Genomic DNA, 15,677 nt, shown 5'->3' with positions numbered 1-15,677 from the left:
ATTGCATATGTCTTCTTGTTTGTCATGACTCTCTTTGTTGTGTCTTTATTTTTTAAAGGAATGTTCCTAAAGCACTGTTCTGCAGTGCATTGCTCAAGCTATTCCACTCCTGGGCTTAGCTTACCTCCTCTTGTGGAGAATCATTAACTAGGGCTGGTGATCAGTCTCTTTACCTGAATCATCTCGCCACCACCACCCCCCCAACTGTAATCATGGTTATTTCCCCAAAGAGTCTTTTTTTCTATCTCCATTGCCATAGACTAACCTATCTATTAGCCTCCCCCAAATTCTGCTATTCTGGTTTGACTTTAGCAGTCAATGGAAGAGGCACATCCCTTCTCACAGAAAGCACACACACAGAGGTGAAGACCATATGCAGATCAGCAAGCTGGAGAATGAAAGAGACAAAAAAGAGACGCTGGTCTTTTAGTCATTCATCTCGCCCAGTATTTATTTTTTATTCAATGTTTTTCACGTTTTGCTATTTCTTTAGCATTTCCATATGAATTTAAGTTCTTTACATTAACAGGTTTTCTCTCTTGTGAATTCTCTGATGTTGACTAAGGTGTGAGCTCTGACTGAAGGCTCTTCCACACTCACTGCATTCATAGGGTTTCTCTCCAGTGTGAATTCTCAGGTGTCGAATAAGGTGTGAGCTCACTCTGAAGGTTTTCCCACATTCACTACATTCATAGGGTTTCTCTCTAGTGTGAATTCTCTGATGCAGGATAAGATGTGAGTTCAGGCTGAATGCTCTCCCACATTCTTTGCATTCAAAAGGTCTTTCCCCAGTGTGAATTCTCTGATGTCTAATAAGATCTGAGCTCCCCCCAAAGCCTTTCCCACACTCATTACATTCATAGGGTCTCTCTCCAGTGTGGATTCTCTCATGTCTAATAAGTTTTGAGCTGTGTCTGAAAGCTTTCCCACATTCATTACACTGATGGGTTTTCTCTCCACTGAAAATTGCTGCATGTTTAATAAGGTTTGGGCTCTTCAGAGATTTTCCATATTGGTGGATTTTTTCTCCAGCATAAATTCTTTGATGCTTAATAAAATCTGAATTCCATTTGAAACTTTGGTCATAGATATTGTGTTTACAAGATTTCTGGTGTGTAAATTCATTTGAGTTCAGATTTAAGCTTCTCTCAGAACATCCATCATGGCTTATTATTTCACCTCTAAGTGTATTTTTGTGGGTGAGGATTTTACTAAAACATCCATCCTGAGCAGATGATGGTCTCCGAGACTCCCCTGGTTCTTTTTCCCACTGCCTTTTCATCCTGCCTGCAGACTTACAGATGTCTTGAGACTCAGCAGATCTTTCTGATATGAATCCTGAAATTCTTCCTGATATAATTCTCTGCGATTCCATTGTTTCATAAATGTCCAACTTCGGCATGGATCCACTGTTTTCACTCTCATTATCTAAAATAATGAAAAAAGAAAGAGGTAAATACCTGTTTGCTGAGCTGGAAGAAAAGAAAATTTTGAGGTACACCCAAGATAGTTACATATTGGTACTTCATCTGGCCACTCTAAAAATGTGACTTTTCAAATGAAAGGAGTGATGGACATGGACACAAAGAAAGAAAAATTGGTAAAAGCAAGTGTGTATGCAGTGTTTCACAGCAAGAAGAAACAGACATCTAAGGAGGAGCAGATAAAGTAGAAAAGACTGGGAAGAGGATCATCACCAGCAAGAATCAGGGGGAGACAAAGTAAGGAGAAAGAACTATGCAATATGACAGAGGATCTTGGGAACTCTGAGTCTATGATACATTTCGAGTGTTAGGCTTAGAGGGAGAAAGGAGGCACCAACTCAAAGAAAGCAGATGAGGACACAGATGCAGGGAGAAAAGTAAAGCTATAAATGACTCTGAGGTATGTGTATGTGGAAAAGAAAACCTCCATCCATCTATCCATCCAATCTATCCTTCCATTTATTCTTCATTTTCCATAGCTAATCAAGTTCTGTCACCACTTTCTCCTAAATGTCCCCTATATATATCCCTTTCTTTACATTTCTGTTACTATCACCCTAGTCAAAAACCTCACCACTTCCTGTCTAGATGACTATAACAGTCTCCTTGCTGTTTTGACTCTGAGCTATTCTTCCTAGCCATCCTAAATACCCTTACCAGACTAATTGTCATGAAAGCCTGTCATTAAACCCTGTCATCCTCTTACACTCTACTCAGAAAACTTTAATCTGTTTTCTTCCACAACATGTCTGAACTCCTTAGCCTGGTTTCCAGGACCATTTATTTAGTCCTCACAATTCCTACCTTTTAGCTCATGAATCTATACTGTGCTCATGACTCTATATTGTGCTGGAATCAAGCAACCCCTGTTGTTATATGGATTCCCCTGTCTAGAATAAGTTAGTGCAGGAAAGGCAGTTAGGCAGTGCTGGTCTTAGGGTGGGAAAAATTTACAATATTAGATGGGGTGGATGGAAATGTTTCCAGAACAAACTTGAAGGCAGAATTTGGGTATTTAAAAAAAAATTTATGGGGCTGGCCCCATGGCTTAGCGGTTAGGTGCGCGCGCTCCGCTGCTGGTGGGCCGGGTTTGGATCCTGGGCGCGCACTGATGCACCGCTTCTCCGGCCATGCTGAGGCCGCGTCACATGTACAGCAACTAGAAGTATGTACAGCTATGACATACAACTATCTGCTGGGGCTTTGGGGGAAAAAATAAATAAATAAAATTATAAAAAAAATAAAAAATAAAAAAAATTTATGGTAATTTATTCTTGAGCTTATTTTTGGGACCATTCACACCTCAAGTGATACTGAGTCCATGAACTTTTCAAACAGATGAGTTTTAGAACAGCAATAAGTATTCTATGGAAGTAATCACCAGAAGTATGGCCAACTCTATAAAAACATAAGAGAGCTTTGTAAGACCAAAAGTACAATAAAAAGGGCAATAATATGGGTCTTATTCTATGTATCTGTGAATTATATTCTATTTATGAATATATCATCACGTATCTGCCTCTCTCTTTCTCTATCATTACATGTACTTCTCTATTAACTTGTTTTGTTTCTGTCTATGTGCTTCTTCCTCTTTTGCTTTTCTCATTCCCTGACATTTTTTCAACTCATTCATTTTTCTTTCTTTTAATTTGCTCATAACATAAAAACATCCTGCGTTTTGGAAATATTCTAGATAACGAACAAATGGCAAAATGGAAATATTCTGGATAAGGAATAAAATTCTCTCTCTTTTTTTTAATTGGCCAATGACACACAGAAAAAAAGATCTCTACTTCTCGTTGGGTTAATAAAGGAAAGGACCACCTACAGCAACTAACACTAGTGTGAGAAGGCAGATTCACTGTCCCACTTCTTTAGTGACATGCACCGCACAGAATACTGCCCCTTACCACAGTCCATTAGGAGCTGGGGTTCTGAAGAATCAGGAAGGGCCTTGGTGTCCACTGGCTGGAACTGGACATTAAGTGCTGGTCCAGGAGGTGCCACCTTTCTCCTTAATATTTCTTGTCCATGTCCATGGACTGGAACCTGAGAAAAATAAAGTATATTTGGGCTTATGAGAGAATCTCTGTTGGAATTAAACATCTTCCAAAAACAAAGAGAACCTCCTGTAGGAATACAAAACTGGGGAAGGAAGAATTAAGTCTGACTCAACTGTAAAATGTAGTATAGTACCAAACAGAGAGGAAAGGAGACATAAATGCACATTGAATTAAGAGCTCCTGCAAGTCTCACTAGATATTCAATCTCAGGCCCTTTTCTCCCATTGTGGGACTCCATCCCTTCCAACGGTCTTAGATATCCCATCCCCTTTGTACCTGGAGTACTGCTTCATCAGAGCCTCTCTCCAAATCCTCCAGTATGGTCACTGCCTCCTCTCCACTCTCTGGGTAATGTTCACGCACCCAGGCCTGGAGCTCCTCAGGCAGGATGGTCAGGAACTGCTCCAGCACCAGCAGCTCCAGGATCTGCTCCTTGGTGTGGGTTTCTGGCCTGAGCCACTGATGGCAGAGTTCCCGGAGCCGGCTCAGTGCCTCGCGGGGTCCAGGGGAATCCTGGTAGCAGAACTGCCTGAAAAGCTGCCGGCAGAGCTCTTGTCTGAGGAGATCACTCCTCTGCAAGCAAGAATCCTGCTGCCAGACAAAATCTTCCTCTTCTATCTTCACTATCAGAAGTCCTTCATCCTCCTGAAGGTTCTGAGCTGAAGCTTTCTTTGATTCTGTCGTCATCTTGGAATAGAATGTATTATCAGAAAACTCACTTCTGGTTTGTGAAGGGTCTTATTTAGTTTCAAGAACTCTCCTGAGGGGTAAAAAAATTATTATTACTGTCTAGGAAGTTGAAAGATTACATACAGAAATAGTCATTCTCCCTTACACAAAAATTTACTGGGCATGTACTATGTGTAAAAGCACTGAAATACCTGCTTTGTGGTATACAACTGTTACATAATTTCTACCTCAAGGCAGCTTAAAATTTAAATTAAAAATGAAGTTATTAAAATTCAAAACATTAAATATAAGACAATATAAATTTAAGGCAACACTAAATGTTAACATGCCACATGCAATCAAATTATATCTAAGTCATAAAGACAAGAAAGACCAAAAGAGATAAATGATAGAAGTGTTTCATAAAGTTGGAAGATGGAAAAGAGCACAGTAGGCTGCAAAAGCTTAATTAAAAAACTAACTTCTGAAGAATGGATAGGATTTGACTAGGATGTGCAAAAGAGAGAAACAGGAAATTACAAGCAAGGAAACAGCTTGAACAATTGGTTAATGGTAGGAACATGAAGTGGGAAAGCAAAAAGTTCAGCAGGTTTGTATAAGGAAATTACAGAGGCAAAGGCTGGGGACTTACTGTAGAAAGCCTCAAATGTCAAGTTCATGAATTCAGAGTTTATCTTTTAGGCACTGGGGAGCCAATGAAAGTTTTTGAGCAAAATGATCTGAAAAGTACTGTTTGTGGAGATTAATACATTGTTCATTTCTAGGATGGACTGCAATAGGAAAAGACAGAAACATAAAGAGGCCACTGTACTCATAGCAGTGTGAGGAAAATACAAGTTTAGAATCTTATAATTATCTATTCAGAATTTGGAACTAGGATTACTTACAAATCTCTTAAATAATAAAACAGGACAACAATTCTTGAGAGCCAGAGGTTAATAATTTCAGTCAGTATGACTAGCTCCTTCCCCAAAAGTCCCTAGATAGGTTTCCTTTTGTCCCAACAGTTGCTTCTCCACCTTCCTAGTTTCATGGCTCAGTCCATGGTTTGGATATTGAGGCCTGTCATCTCACCAATAAAATAAAATATAATAAACCAGCACTATGACTTGCTTGTCAGCCTTCTGTGAGTCTTGTTACCGAATATCAGTTCCTCAAGTGTTATCAGCACATGAGGATGGTCAGTCTGGTTTCTGAACTGAAAAACTGAATAAAAGGAATTTAGAGCTGAAGCTCTAGAGTACAATAGCAAAATGCAAATATCAATCTTTCCGGTCCTTCTATTAAACATTTCACCCAGTTGACTACTGACTGTTGCACTGACATGTACTTTTAGAATCTTAACACAAGCAAAGCACTGGGCTAGAAGTTGTATGGTGGTGGTTTCCAAGAAAGTCAGAGTTCAGAGCTGGGCTCATTGCCTAATCATTATGTGAGAACTTTGTTAGAAACAGATTCCTGGGATGTTAACTGGGTTAGTACAGGGCATGCTTGGAAAATCTGTATTCTGAGGTACAGCTATACGGAATTAAACAGATAGTGTTTGAGTTTGCAAAGAGTTTTCAAAATAGTCAGAAATGACATAAAACAAACATAGATTTCCTTTAAATAACAAACATGTTTCACATGACACACATGTTTAAAGTGCTTCATAAATGTTGAATGCTGAGGTACTAAACAAGTTGTATGGTAGAGACACAACATCCAAACGGTTCTGAGGTAGGGAGAGAATGCATGTGTATGTGTGCAAGTGGTAGCAAATATCTCCTAGAGGTAGTGGGGCTTACACTAGACAATAAAGGATGGGAAAGACTCTGAAGGGCAAAAAGAAAGGGACAGAAGAAGAGCTGGGAAAGTGGGAATGAACAGCAGAGTGATGGTGAGACCAGCTTGCAGAGTGTAATAACTGGAGTGACTAAGAATTCCACTACCTCTGATAAGGAATTCATCAGCTCTACTCTGAGTTGCTAACACATAATATCTGTGAATACAACACATACCACCTTGTCTTATTTTTAGTTGTTTGGCTGTTTTTCTTCATCAACTGACTGAGCTCCATGAGGTTAAGAACCATGCATTATTACTATTTATTCTTAAGTTCTCACAATTGTTGATTTGAATAAAATAAATAAAAGTAGAAATTAGGAAAGTTTGAGATGCTTTGTGTTTTGGATATTCTGTATTTAAAATGATAATGAGACATCCACTTGGAAAAACATTTCCAATGGATATCATGACATTTTAATGGAAAGGAGCTAGGAATGGAATTATAGATTTAGACAAGATCTATGGAAAGGGCAGTTGAAGATAAATATAGGGATTAATTCTCCAAGATTATGAAATGAAGATCACAGGATCAGATTGAACCTTGGAAAACAGAGTTTGGGTATAAGTAAGAACAAAATTTAGCAATGAGATGGGGGAGAAAGGGTGCTAGTGCTATGATATATCAATCAGAGAGTCTCAATCCTTCACAGTTTACTGGGACATTCTTTTGATAGAGGTTTAATTTTACTCCTTGCTATGTTTCCTAGATGTGTTAAGCCCTTACCTGGTTGTGTCCTAATACTTTATGGGCATTATCTCATTTAGTATAGGAAGATGGACCTACACACTCCATAGTTCGCTTAAATTTCAATTACATGCTAAGTGGCTGGTTCTGCAATATATGTTATCTCCTCAGATAGCGTAAAGTCGCGTCTCCAGGTGTTTCTTCACTTCTCATCCACTTAAAACAGTCCACAACTCTAGACAGAGTTATCTAGTCCTTAAGGATTTGATATATTCCCCCTAAAGCTGGTTTTAAAATGTCTTACTAACTTCAAGCTAATAAACATTTATTGAGCATCTAGTGCTTTACAATCATTATGTTGGGGGAGAGTTACAAAAATAGCTAAGCAGATATGTAAACAAACGCCATTAGAACAGAGAGGAAGGAGTAATTAGCTATGTTCGGAAAGGTGGAGGTTTGGTGAAGAGCACGGTTCCTGATGGATTAATAGGTCTCTGGTGTGTATGCATGGATAGAAGGCGGACCGGGTAAGAGTTTTGTTGGTGGAGGTAGGGAAGTTAGGGGCCATCTAACAGACGCCACAGGGCAGAGCAGGGGATTTAAAGCGCGTGTTGGGGAAGGCTCCCACAGCACCTGGTTTCTCACACGGAGGCACTTCCAACCGCCTTACAACTGCCTGCTTTGGGGTCTGTCTCTCGTTCTAGAACGAGGGCAGGGGCTCAGTATCGGTTTCATGGCATTCTCGGCACACAGGAAATACTAAAGTGTGAATAAATTTCATGAGAAGGCCGGGGCTGTTCTCACTTTTTCTACGAAAAGGCGGTTACTCCTCCTCTGAGTAACAGGCGTGGGGGGCGGACTCTGGGACAGTGCCTTCTGGCAGAAAGCAGCCGATCCGAAAAAGATGCCACCCTGTCCCGTGTGGCCAGACTGGATCAGGTCACTCCTCTTAACCAGTGACCCCCGATCTCCGCCAGCACGACTGCCTTCTGCCCCCGGAACCACGCCCTCTATGCCCTCAACGCTGACGTAATACGCGGCGGGGGTAACTATGGAAACCACCCTACCCTCTCGAAATAAGGGGGCGCGAATGCCCTCCCAACGCTGAACCTAGTTCCACCTTTCCTCGGGATTCCTCTGAGGTCCGGGGTCCAGGTCGCCACAGGCTTGCTACAATCCCGAAGAGAACACCGTAGGGACTGGGTGTTTGGAGGAGACAAAGGGTCAGACGCCTGGGTCCCCAAACCCGGACTCACCTCTCCTACAGGGCTGGTTCCGATCGGACACTTCCGGTGGAAGGACGGCGCTGCACCACCTCTCAGGGTTTCCTTCCACAGAGACTTTTGAGTCTGCGCAGAAGAAGATGGGCTGGCTTTGGACTACAATTCCCAGAAGCCTTCGAGTTTCCTCAGCGCTTAGACTCCATTTCCCAGGCGTCTTTGCTAAGGTCCTGAAATTTTCAGAGCGTGAAGGAGGAGTTGTCTTTTCTCCACTTTGTAGTGGTAAACGTGGCCCTACTGCGCTTGTGCAGCCTCGTTCTCAACTTCAGTCTGGGGCAGTGAAATTGAAGCCCAGGCAACAGGGACGCAGCTCAAACTTCACATTTGCAAAGCCGGTCTGGACTTCCAGAAAGCCTTTTTCCGAACCCTTGATTCAGCCCCCAACCCTGATGAAAAGCTGATATACAAAATGGGATTAATCATAACCCTGGCTCAAGACGTCTATGCATGGCCATAAAATGTGAACAATCTTGATTCTATTTCCCAATCTATAAGAACTAGAACATTGACAGTAACTTACATTTATTACTACTCTTTCTCTAGTCGCTCTCCGTACCTCTTCTCATCTGAGGTTACTATTATTACAAATTGTGTGTTTATCGTTCTCTTACTTTTTAAAAAGATAGTTCTATTAGATACATATGTATGGCCAAACCAATAAATGGCTTTAGTTGTTTTTAATCTAAAAGGCATCATGTCATAGGTAATCTGATATTTGCTTCTTTTCACTCAACGACGTTACTAAGGTTTATCAATATTGTTGAGTTAAAATTAGCTGTCATTACTCTATAATATTCCAATTGTGAATATCACATTGCATTCATCCATTCTTCTAAAGATGGGCCTATACACTATTAGCTCTCTTCCGGATTATTGCAATAACCTCTTAAGTGGTCTCTCTGCTTCTACCTGAGTCCCCCACAGTCTATTCTCAATAGAGCAGCCGGAGTGATACTGTTGAAGCATAAGTTCTATCATGCTACTGAAGGGTAGAAGAATATGCCTCCTCAAAATATGCTGCTTTGATATATTGGTTATTTTGAGCTGTAGGCACTTGAAAAACATCAAATGCAGAGAGAGGCTTTCTCTGAACTCACCTTATATGCCTAAAGACAGATCCTCCAAAAGGAACCCAACTGTTGTAAATCCCTTCTTCTTGAGTTTCATCAACCAGTCAAGATTGACTCATATCACAGGAAAGGAGATACCACACCCAGACAAATTTTCTCACAAACTGTCAGACCTCCCATCTATTCTTCTGAGGGCCCATTCATCTTTCCTAAAAATCATTTACTTTTGCCTAGGAGGCCTACATTCCCCCAGCCCTTTCCCTATTAAGATGAGAATTCTAAAGCCACGTCTGTAGTTATTCATTTTTTTTCCTGGGTATCTCCCATATGTACATGAGGTATACATGTTAATAAACTTCTGTTTGTTTTTCTCTCGTTAATCTTTTTTGTTGTTGTTGTTGTTGAGGTTTGTTAATCTGTCTTTTACTACAGGAATTTCAGCTAAGAACTCAGAAGGGTAGAGGGAAAATTATTTTTCAACTCCCACACTAGCCTTTTAAACCTTAAAACATTTTAGTAGCTCTCCATTTTATCATCATCCCCAATGGGCCTCCTTGTTCTTCCTGTATTTATTACAGGCATATTGTTGCTTAGGACCCTAGTTCTAGCTGTTTTCTTTGCCCCAAGTATGGGCTAAATTTCTCACTTTCTTCAAATCTTTGCTCAAGTCATACCTCCTCAATAAGACATATCTTGCCCACTCCCATCCCTCTTCCCTGCTCTACTTTTTCTACAGCATCTTCTAACATGGTATGTAACTTTATTTATTATGTCGTTTGGTCATATGCTGGAATATAAGATATTCGAAGTAATGGTTCTTATCTGTTTTGTTCACGACTATATCCAAACATCTAGAATAAGGCCTATCATGAAATATACTCTTTTTTTTTTTGTGAGGAAGATCAGCCCTGAGCTAACAATCATGCTAATCTTCCTCTTTTTGCTGAGGAAGACTGGCTCTGAGCTAACATCTATTGCCAATCCTCCTCCTTTTTTTTTTTTCTGCAAAGCCCCAGTAGATAGTTGTATGTCATAGTTGCGCATCCTTCTAGTTGCTGTATGTGGGACACAGCCTCAACATGGTCAGAGAAGCGGTGCGTCGGTGCCCGCCGGGATCTGAACCCGGGCCGCCAGCAGCGAAGCACGCGCACTTAACTGCTAAGCCGCAGGGCCGGCCCCTGAAATATACTCTTAATAAACATTTGTCAAATGCATGGGTATTTAGAGTATTTCCATTTAAAAAAAATTACAAGGAGTGCTTCTATGAATCTTGTATATGGCTAAGCGTTTCTCTCAGAAGTAGAATTGCTGGGTGTAGGGTATGAGCGTCAAACGTTGGAAAATAAAACTATTTTCCAAAGTGATTGTCTAATTTATACTCTCACTATCCATGTTTAAGCAGTCCTGTTTGTGCATACTTTCTTCAAAATTAGTTTGACAGACTTGTTTTTTGCCAATTGAATGGGTGTAAAATATTGTCTTTATATGTCTTTCTCTGATTAGTAGTGAGACTGGACATCTCTTAATATTTATTGGAATTATATTTTTCCTCTCCAATGAAAAACTTATTAATACCTTTTGCCCTTTTTTCTATTAGGTTCTTTAAACTTTTCTTAATGATTTACATGAGTATATATATATATTCTAGGTACTATTTTTTGTTGATTTTATGTGTTGTAAATATTTTCTGACAATTTATAGCACTTTCTTTTCACTTTCCTTATGTTTTTTTTTTTGATGAACAGAAGTTCTTAATTTGAATATGGACAAAATTATTAATATTTTCTTTTACAATTAGCATTTTCTGTGTTCTTTTAAAAGAAATTCTTCCGTACCCAAGGGACAGAAAGATATATATTGTACCAAAAGTTTTAAAGTTTTGCTTTGGCGTAAGTTCTGAATCTATTCATTCATTTTTCTATACTATACTATACTAGAAACGATCTCTCAAATTGGCTGCTTCCCCCATCCCACTAAGTTTCTCTAGAACGTGGTCACATTGTATCCATTTTTGTATCCCCAGTGCTTGGTAGTGGCTGTGCAGCAAAGTTATAGCACACATGCTGTCGTTTCTATTCCCCAGGAGCAGCCTATGATTGTACTTGAGTGGATGAGCATTTATCATATGCTAGCACTATGTTAATTGCTTTACATATAATAATCATTTAGCTATCATAAAGACCATATGAGGTAGATACTATTACATTTTACAGATGAGTAAGTGGCGGCTAAGAAAGGTTAAGTAAATTGTCCAAGATCACATAGCTGGTATGTCAGACTGTGATGTACTTAGCACATAAGTTGCGTTTAGTGAACATTGGTTGAATGAATATCCTCAAAGAATTGTGTGACTTACCCTCAGAATGCTTACTTCAGTTTGTAGTGATACATGATTAATGTGTTATTTGATTAAAGTCTGTATCCTCTACTAGCTGGTAAGCTCTAGGAAGGAACAGAGTATTTCTCCTCACACTTCTATGACCAACTGCCTGACCCTGCATCTGTCACAGAGTAGATGCTGAGTAAATATTTGTTGAATGCATAAATGTGAAACAATTACTTAAAATAACTGTAAATAATCAAATGCCAAAAATGTCCGTAGGTCCTATTTCTTTTCTTTGTATGTAGCCTGAAATTGATAAAAAAGCTTAAGTTATTTTTAAAAAAAGATCAGTGCAGAAGTCCAGCCTCTATCACAACTGAGTGTCTTGAAGAAACAGTAAATGTCTGAGTGAAGGTGAAGCCTGGGATCTGCGACACTCCTGGAGAAGAGGACCACACCTCTCAATTAGCCCTTGATTGCAGAATCAAACAAATCCTAAGGAAATGACCAAGAATCTCTGTGCTCTGTTGTCATGATGGCAACTGTCAGAGTCCCCCTTTTGCACAACAATTTGTGGATGCTGGAAATTAAGAGGTCTTGGAGGGATCTGTTGTGATATGTAGGCCTGGCTGCAATTGCACTCAATTTGAAATAGTATGTTTTTTTAAAAAAAATATTTTATTGTGATCATAATGGTTTATAACATTGTGAAATTACAAGTGTACATTATTATTTATCAGTTTCTCTATAGACTGCATCATGCTCACCATTAATAGTCTAATTTTTATGTCACCATATATATGTGCCCTTTACCCATTTCATCCACTAGCCAGCATCCTTCCCCTCTGGTAACCACTAATCTTTTCTCTTTGTCCATGTGTTTGTTTGTCTTCCACATACCAGTGAAATCATGTGATGTTTGTCTTTCTCTGTTTGGCTTATTTCACTTAACATCATACCCTCAAGGTATCATAACCTCCATCCATGTGGTTGCAAATGGGACAATTTTGTCTTTTTTATGGTTGAGTAGTATTCCATTGTATATACGTACACCACATCTTCTTTATCCATTCATCAGTTGATGGGCACTTGGGTTGCTTCTACATCTTGGTTATTGTGAATAATGCTGCAATGAACATAGGGGTGCATAAGTCTCTTTGAATTGTCAATTCAAGTTCTTTGGCTAAATAGCCAGTAGTGGGATAGCTGGATCATACGGTATTTCTATTTTTAATTTTTTGAGAAATCTCCGTACTGTTTTCCGTAGTGGCTGCACCAGTTTGCATATTCACCAGCAGTGCATGAGGGTTCCCTTTTCTCCACATCCTCTCCAACATCTGTTATTTTTTGCCTTGGTAATTAAACCCATTCTCACAGGTGTAAGGTGATATCTCATTGTAGTTTTGATTTGCATTTCCCTAATGATTAGTGGTGTTGAACATCTTTTCATGTGCCTTATGGCCATCTGTGTATCTTTGGAAAAATGTCTGTTTGTATCCTCTGCCCATTTTTTTTATTGGGTTGTTTGTTTTTTGTTGTTGAGTTGTATGAGTTCTTTATATACTTTGGAGGTTAACCCTTTGTTGGATATATGATTTGCAAATATTTTCTCGCAGTTGGTGGGTTGTCTTTTTGTTTTGTTCATGGTTTCCTTTGCCTTGCAGAAGCTCTGTAGTCTGATGTAGTCCCATTTGTTTATTGTTTCTTTTGTTTCCCTTGCCTGAGTAGACATGGTATTTGAAAAGATGCTGCTAAGATTGATGTAAAAGTGTGTACTGCCTATATTTTCTTCTAAGAGTTTATGGTTTCAGATCTTACCTTCAAGTTTTTAATCTATTTTGAGTTAATTCTGGTGTGGTGTAAGATAATGGTCTACTTTCATTCCTTTGCATGTGGCTCTCCAGTTTTCCCAACACCATTTATTGAAGAGACTTTCCTTTCTCCATTGTCTGTTCTTGGCTCCTTTGTCAAAGATTAGCTGTCCACAGATATGTGGCTTTATTTGTGGGCTTTCAATTCTGTTCCATTGATCTGTGTGTCTGTTTTTGTGCCAGTACCATGTTGTTTTGATTAGTATAGCTTTGTAGTTTATTTTGAAGTCAGGGATTGTGATGCCTCCAGCTTTGTTCTTTTTTTCTCAGGATTCCTTTGGCTATTCGGGGTCTTTTGTTGTTCCACATAAATTTTAGGATTCTTTGTTCTAGTTCCATGAAGAATGTCATTGGGATTCTGATTGGGATTGCATTGAATCTGTAGATTGCTTTAGGTAATATGAACATTTTAGCTATATTTATTCTTCCAATCCATGTGCATAGAATATCTTTCCATTTCTTTATGTCTTCTTTGATTTCTTTCAATAATGTCTTACTGATTTCAGTGTATAGGTCTTTCATCTCCTTGGTTAAATTTATTCCTAGATATTTTCTTCTTTTTGTTGTGATTGTAAATGGGATTGTATTCTTGAGTTCTCTTTCTGCCAGTTTGTTATTAGAGTATACAAATGCAACCAATTTTTGTAAGTTGTTTTGTAAGTTGATTTTGTACCCTGCAACTTTTCTGTAGTTGCTGATTATTTCTAATAGTTTTCCAGTGGATTGTTTAGAGTTTTCTATGTATATAATCATGTGATCTGCAAAAAGTGAAAGTTTCACTTCTTCCTTTCCAATTTGGATCCCTTTTATTTTTTTTTCTTGCCTAATTGCTCTGGCCAAAACCTTCTGTACCATGTTGAATATGAGTGGCAAGGATGGGCACCCTTGTCTTGTTCTTGTTGTCAGAGGGATGGCTTTCAGTTTTTCTGCATTGAGTATGATATTGGCTGTGGGTTTGTCATATATGGCCTTTATTATGTTGAGGTACTTTCCTTCTATACCTGTTTTATTGAGAGTTTTTATCATAAATCGGTGTTGGATCTTGTCAAATGCTTTCTCTGCAACTATTGAGATGATCATGTGATTTTTATTCCTCATTTTGTTAATGTGATGTATCACATTGATGGATTTGTGGATGTTGAACCATCCCTGCATCCCTGGTATAAATCTCACTTGATCATGGTGTATGATCCTTTTAATGTATTGCTGTATTCAGTTTGTTAATATTGTATTGAGGATTTTTGCATCCCTGTTCATCAGGGAAACTGGTCTGTAGTTTTCCGTTTTGTGTTGTCCTTGCATGGTTTTGGTGTCAGGGTAATGTTGCCCTCATAGAACGAGTTAGGAAGCATTCTGTCTTCTTCAATTTTTTGGAATAGTTGAGAAGGATAGGTATTAAATCTTCTTTGGATGTTTGGTAGAATTCTCCAGAGAAGCCGTCTGGTCCTGGACTTCTGTTTTTGGAAGGTTTTTGATTACTGTTTCAATCTCTTTACTTGTCAATGGTCTCTTCAGAATCTCTATTTCTGGGCCGGCTCCGTGGCTTAGTGGTTAAGTACGCGTGCTCCGCTGCTGGCGGCCCGGGTTCGGATCCCGGGCGCACGCACCACCTCTTCGGCCATGCTGAGGCCGCGTCCCACATACAGCAACTAGAAAGATGTGCAACTATGACATACAACTATCTACTGGGGCTTTGGGGGGGCAGAAATAAATAAATAAAATCTTTAAAAAAAAAAAGAATCTCTATTTCTTCTTGATCAGTTTTGGCTGATTGTATGATTTTAAGAATTTATCCATTTCATCTAGGTTATCCAATTTGTTGGTGTATAGCTTTTCATAATATTCTCTTATAATCCTTTGTATTTCTGTGGTATCTGTTGTAATTTCTCCTCTTTCATTATTAATTTTATTTATTTGAGGCTTGTCTCTTTTTTTTTTGGTGAGTCTGGCTAAAGCTTTGTCAATTTTGTTCATTTTCTCTAAGAACCAGCTCTTAGTTTCATTGATCCTTTCTACTGTTTTTTTTTTTTTTTTGGTTTCTATTTCATTTATTTCTGCTCTGATTTTTATTATTTCTCTCCTTCTTCTGACTTTGGACTTTGTTCTTCTTTTTCCAGTTCCTTCAGTTGCACTGTTACCTTGTTTATTTGAGATTTTTCTTGTTTGTTGGGTTGGCCCGTATTGGTATAAACTTCCCTCTTGGTACCACTTTGGCTGTATCCCATACAAATTTTGGCATGCTGTATTTTCATTTTCATTTTCATTTGTCTCCAGGTATTTTTTGATTTTTCCTTTGATTTCTTCATTGACCCAATAGTTGTTCAATAGCATTTGTTTTGTCTCCACATGTTTGTGGCTTTTCCCATTTTTTTTTATGGTTGATT

General features: G+C 38.9%; 1 protein-coding gene across 2 annotated transcripts; it reads right to left on the bottom strand.

Annotated features, from left to right (window-relative positions):
- Positions 1 to 422: 422 nt before the first annotated feature.
- ZNF165 (zinc finger protein 165) lies at positions 423 to 8,082 on the bottom strand. 2 transcript variants are annotated; one of them, XM_004441755.3, is made up of 4 exons: positions 8,006 to 8,082; positions 3,824 to 4,307; positions 3,395 to 3,533; positions 423 to 1,428 (listed from the first exon to the last, which is right to left on the bottom strand). In XM_004441755.3, exons 2-4 carry the CDS (start codon positions 4,232 to 4,234, stop codon positions 518 to 520), a joined length of 1,461 nt encoding a protein of 486 aa, XP_004441812.2. In that variant the 5' UTR covers positions 4,235 to 4,307; positions 8,006 to 8,082; the 3' UTR covers positions 423 to 517. The 2 variants fall into 2 exon arrangements, with proteins under 2 accessions (XP_004441812.2, XP_087294280.1); XM_087438154.1 differs by lacking the exon at positions 8,006 to 8,082 and adding an exon at positions 7,870 to 7,961.
- Between the last annotated feature and the right edge of the window lie 7,595 nt (positions 8,083 to 15,677).

The sequence above is a fragment of the Ceratotherium simum genome, chromosome 13, assembly GCF_057802395.1.
Source record: "Ceratotherium simum simum isolate JZ-2026a chromosome 13, ASM5780239v1, whole genome shotgun sequence".
In the NCBI taxonomy this organism is placed as follows: Eukaryota; Metazoa; Chordata; class Mammalia; order Perissodactyla; family Rhinocerotidae; genus Ceratotherium; species Ceratotherium simum.
The sequence above is the reverse complement of the archived record's forward strand: the minus strand, read 5'-3'. Positions and strand labels throughout refer to the sequence as shown.

Excerpts from the sequence above, each read along its gene's own strand:
- ZNF165 (XM_004441755.3), bottom strand. The coding sequence starts at position 4,234 with ATGACGACAGAATCAAAGAAAGCTTCAGCTCAGAACCTTCAGGAGGAT. Across the intron at positions 3,534-3,823 it reads CTGATGAAGCAGTACTCCAG|GTTCCAGTCCATGGACATGG; the intron begins GTACAAAGGGGA and ends TATTTTTCTCAG. Across the intron at positions 1,429-3,394 it reads CCAGCTCCTAATGGACTGTG|ATAATGAGAGTGAAAACAGT; the intron begins GTAAGGGGCAGT and ends TCATTATTTTAG.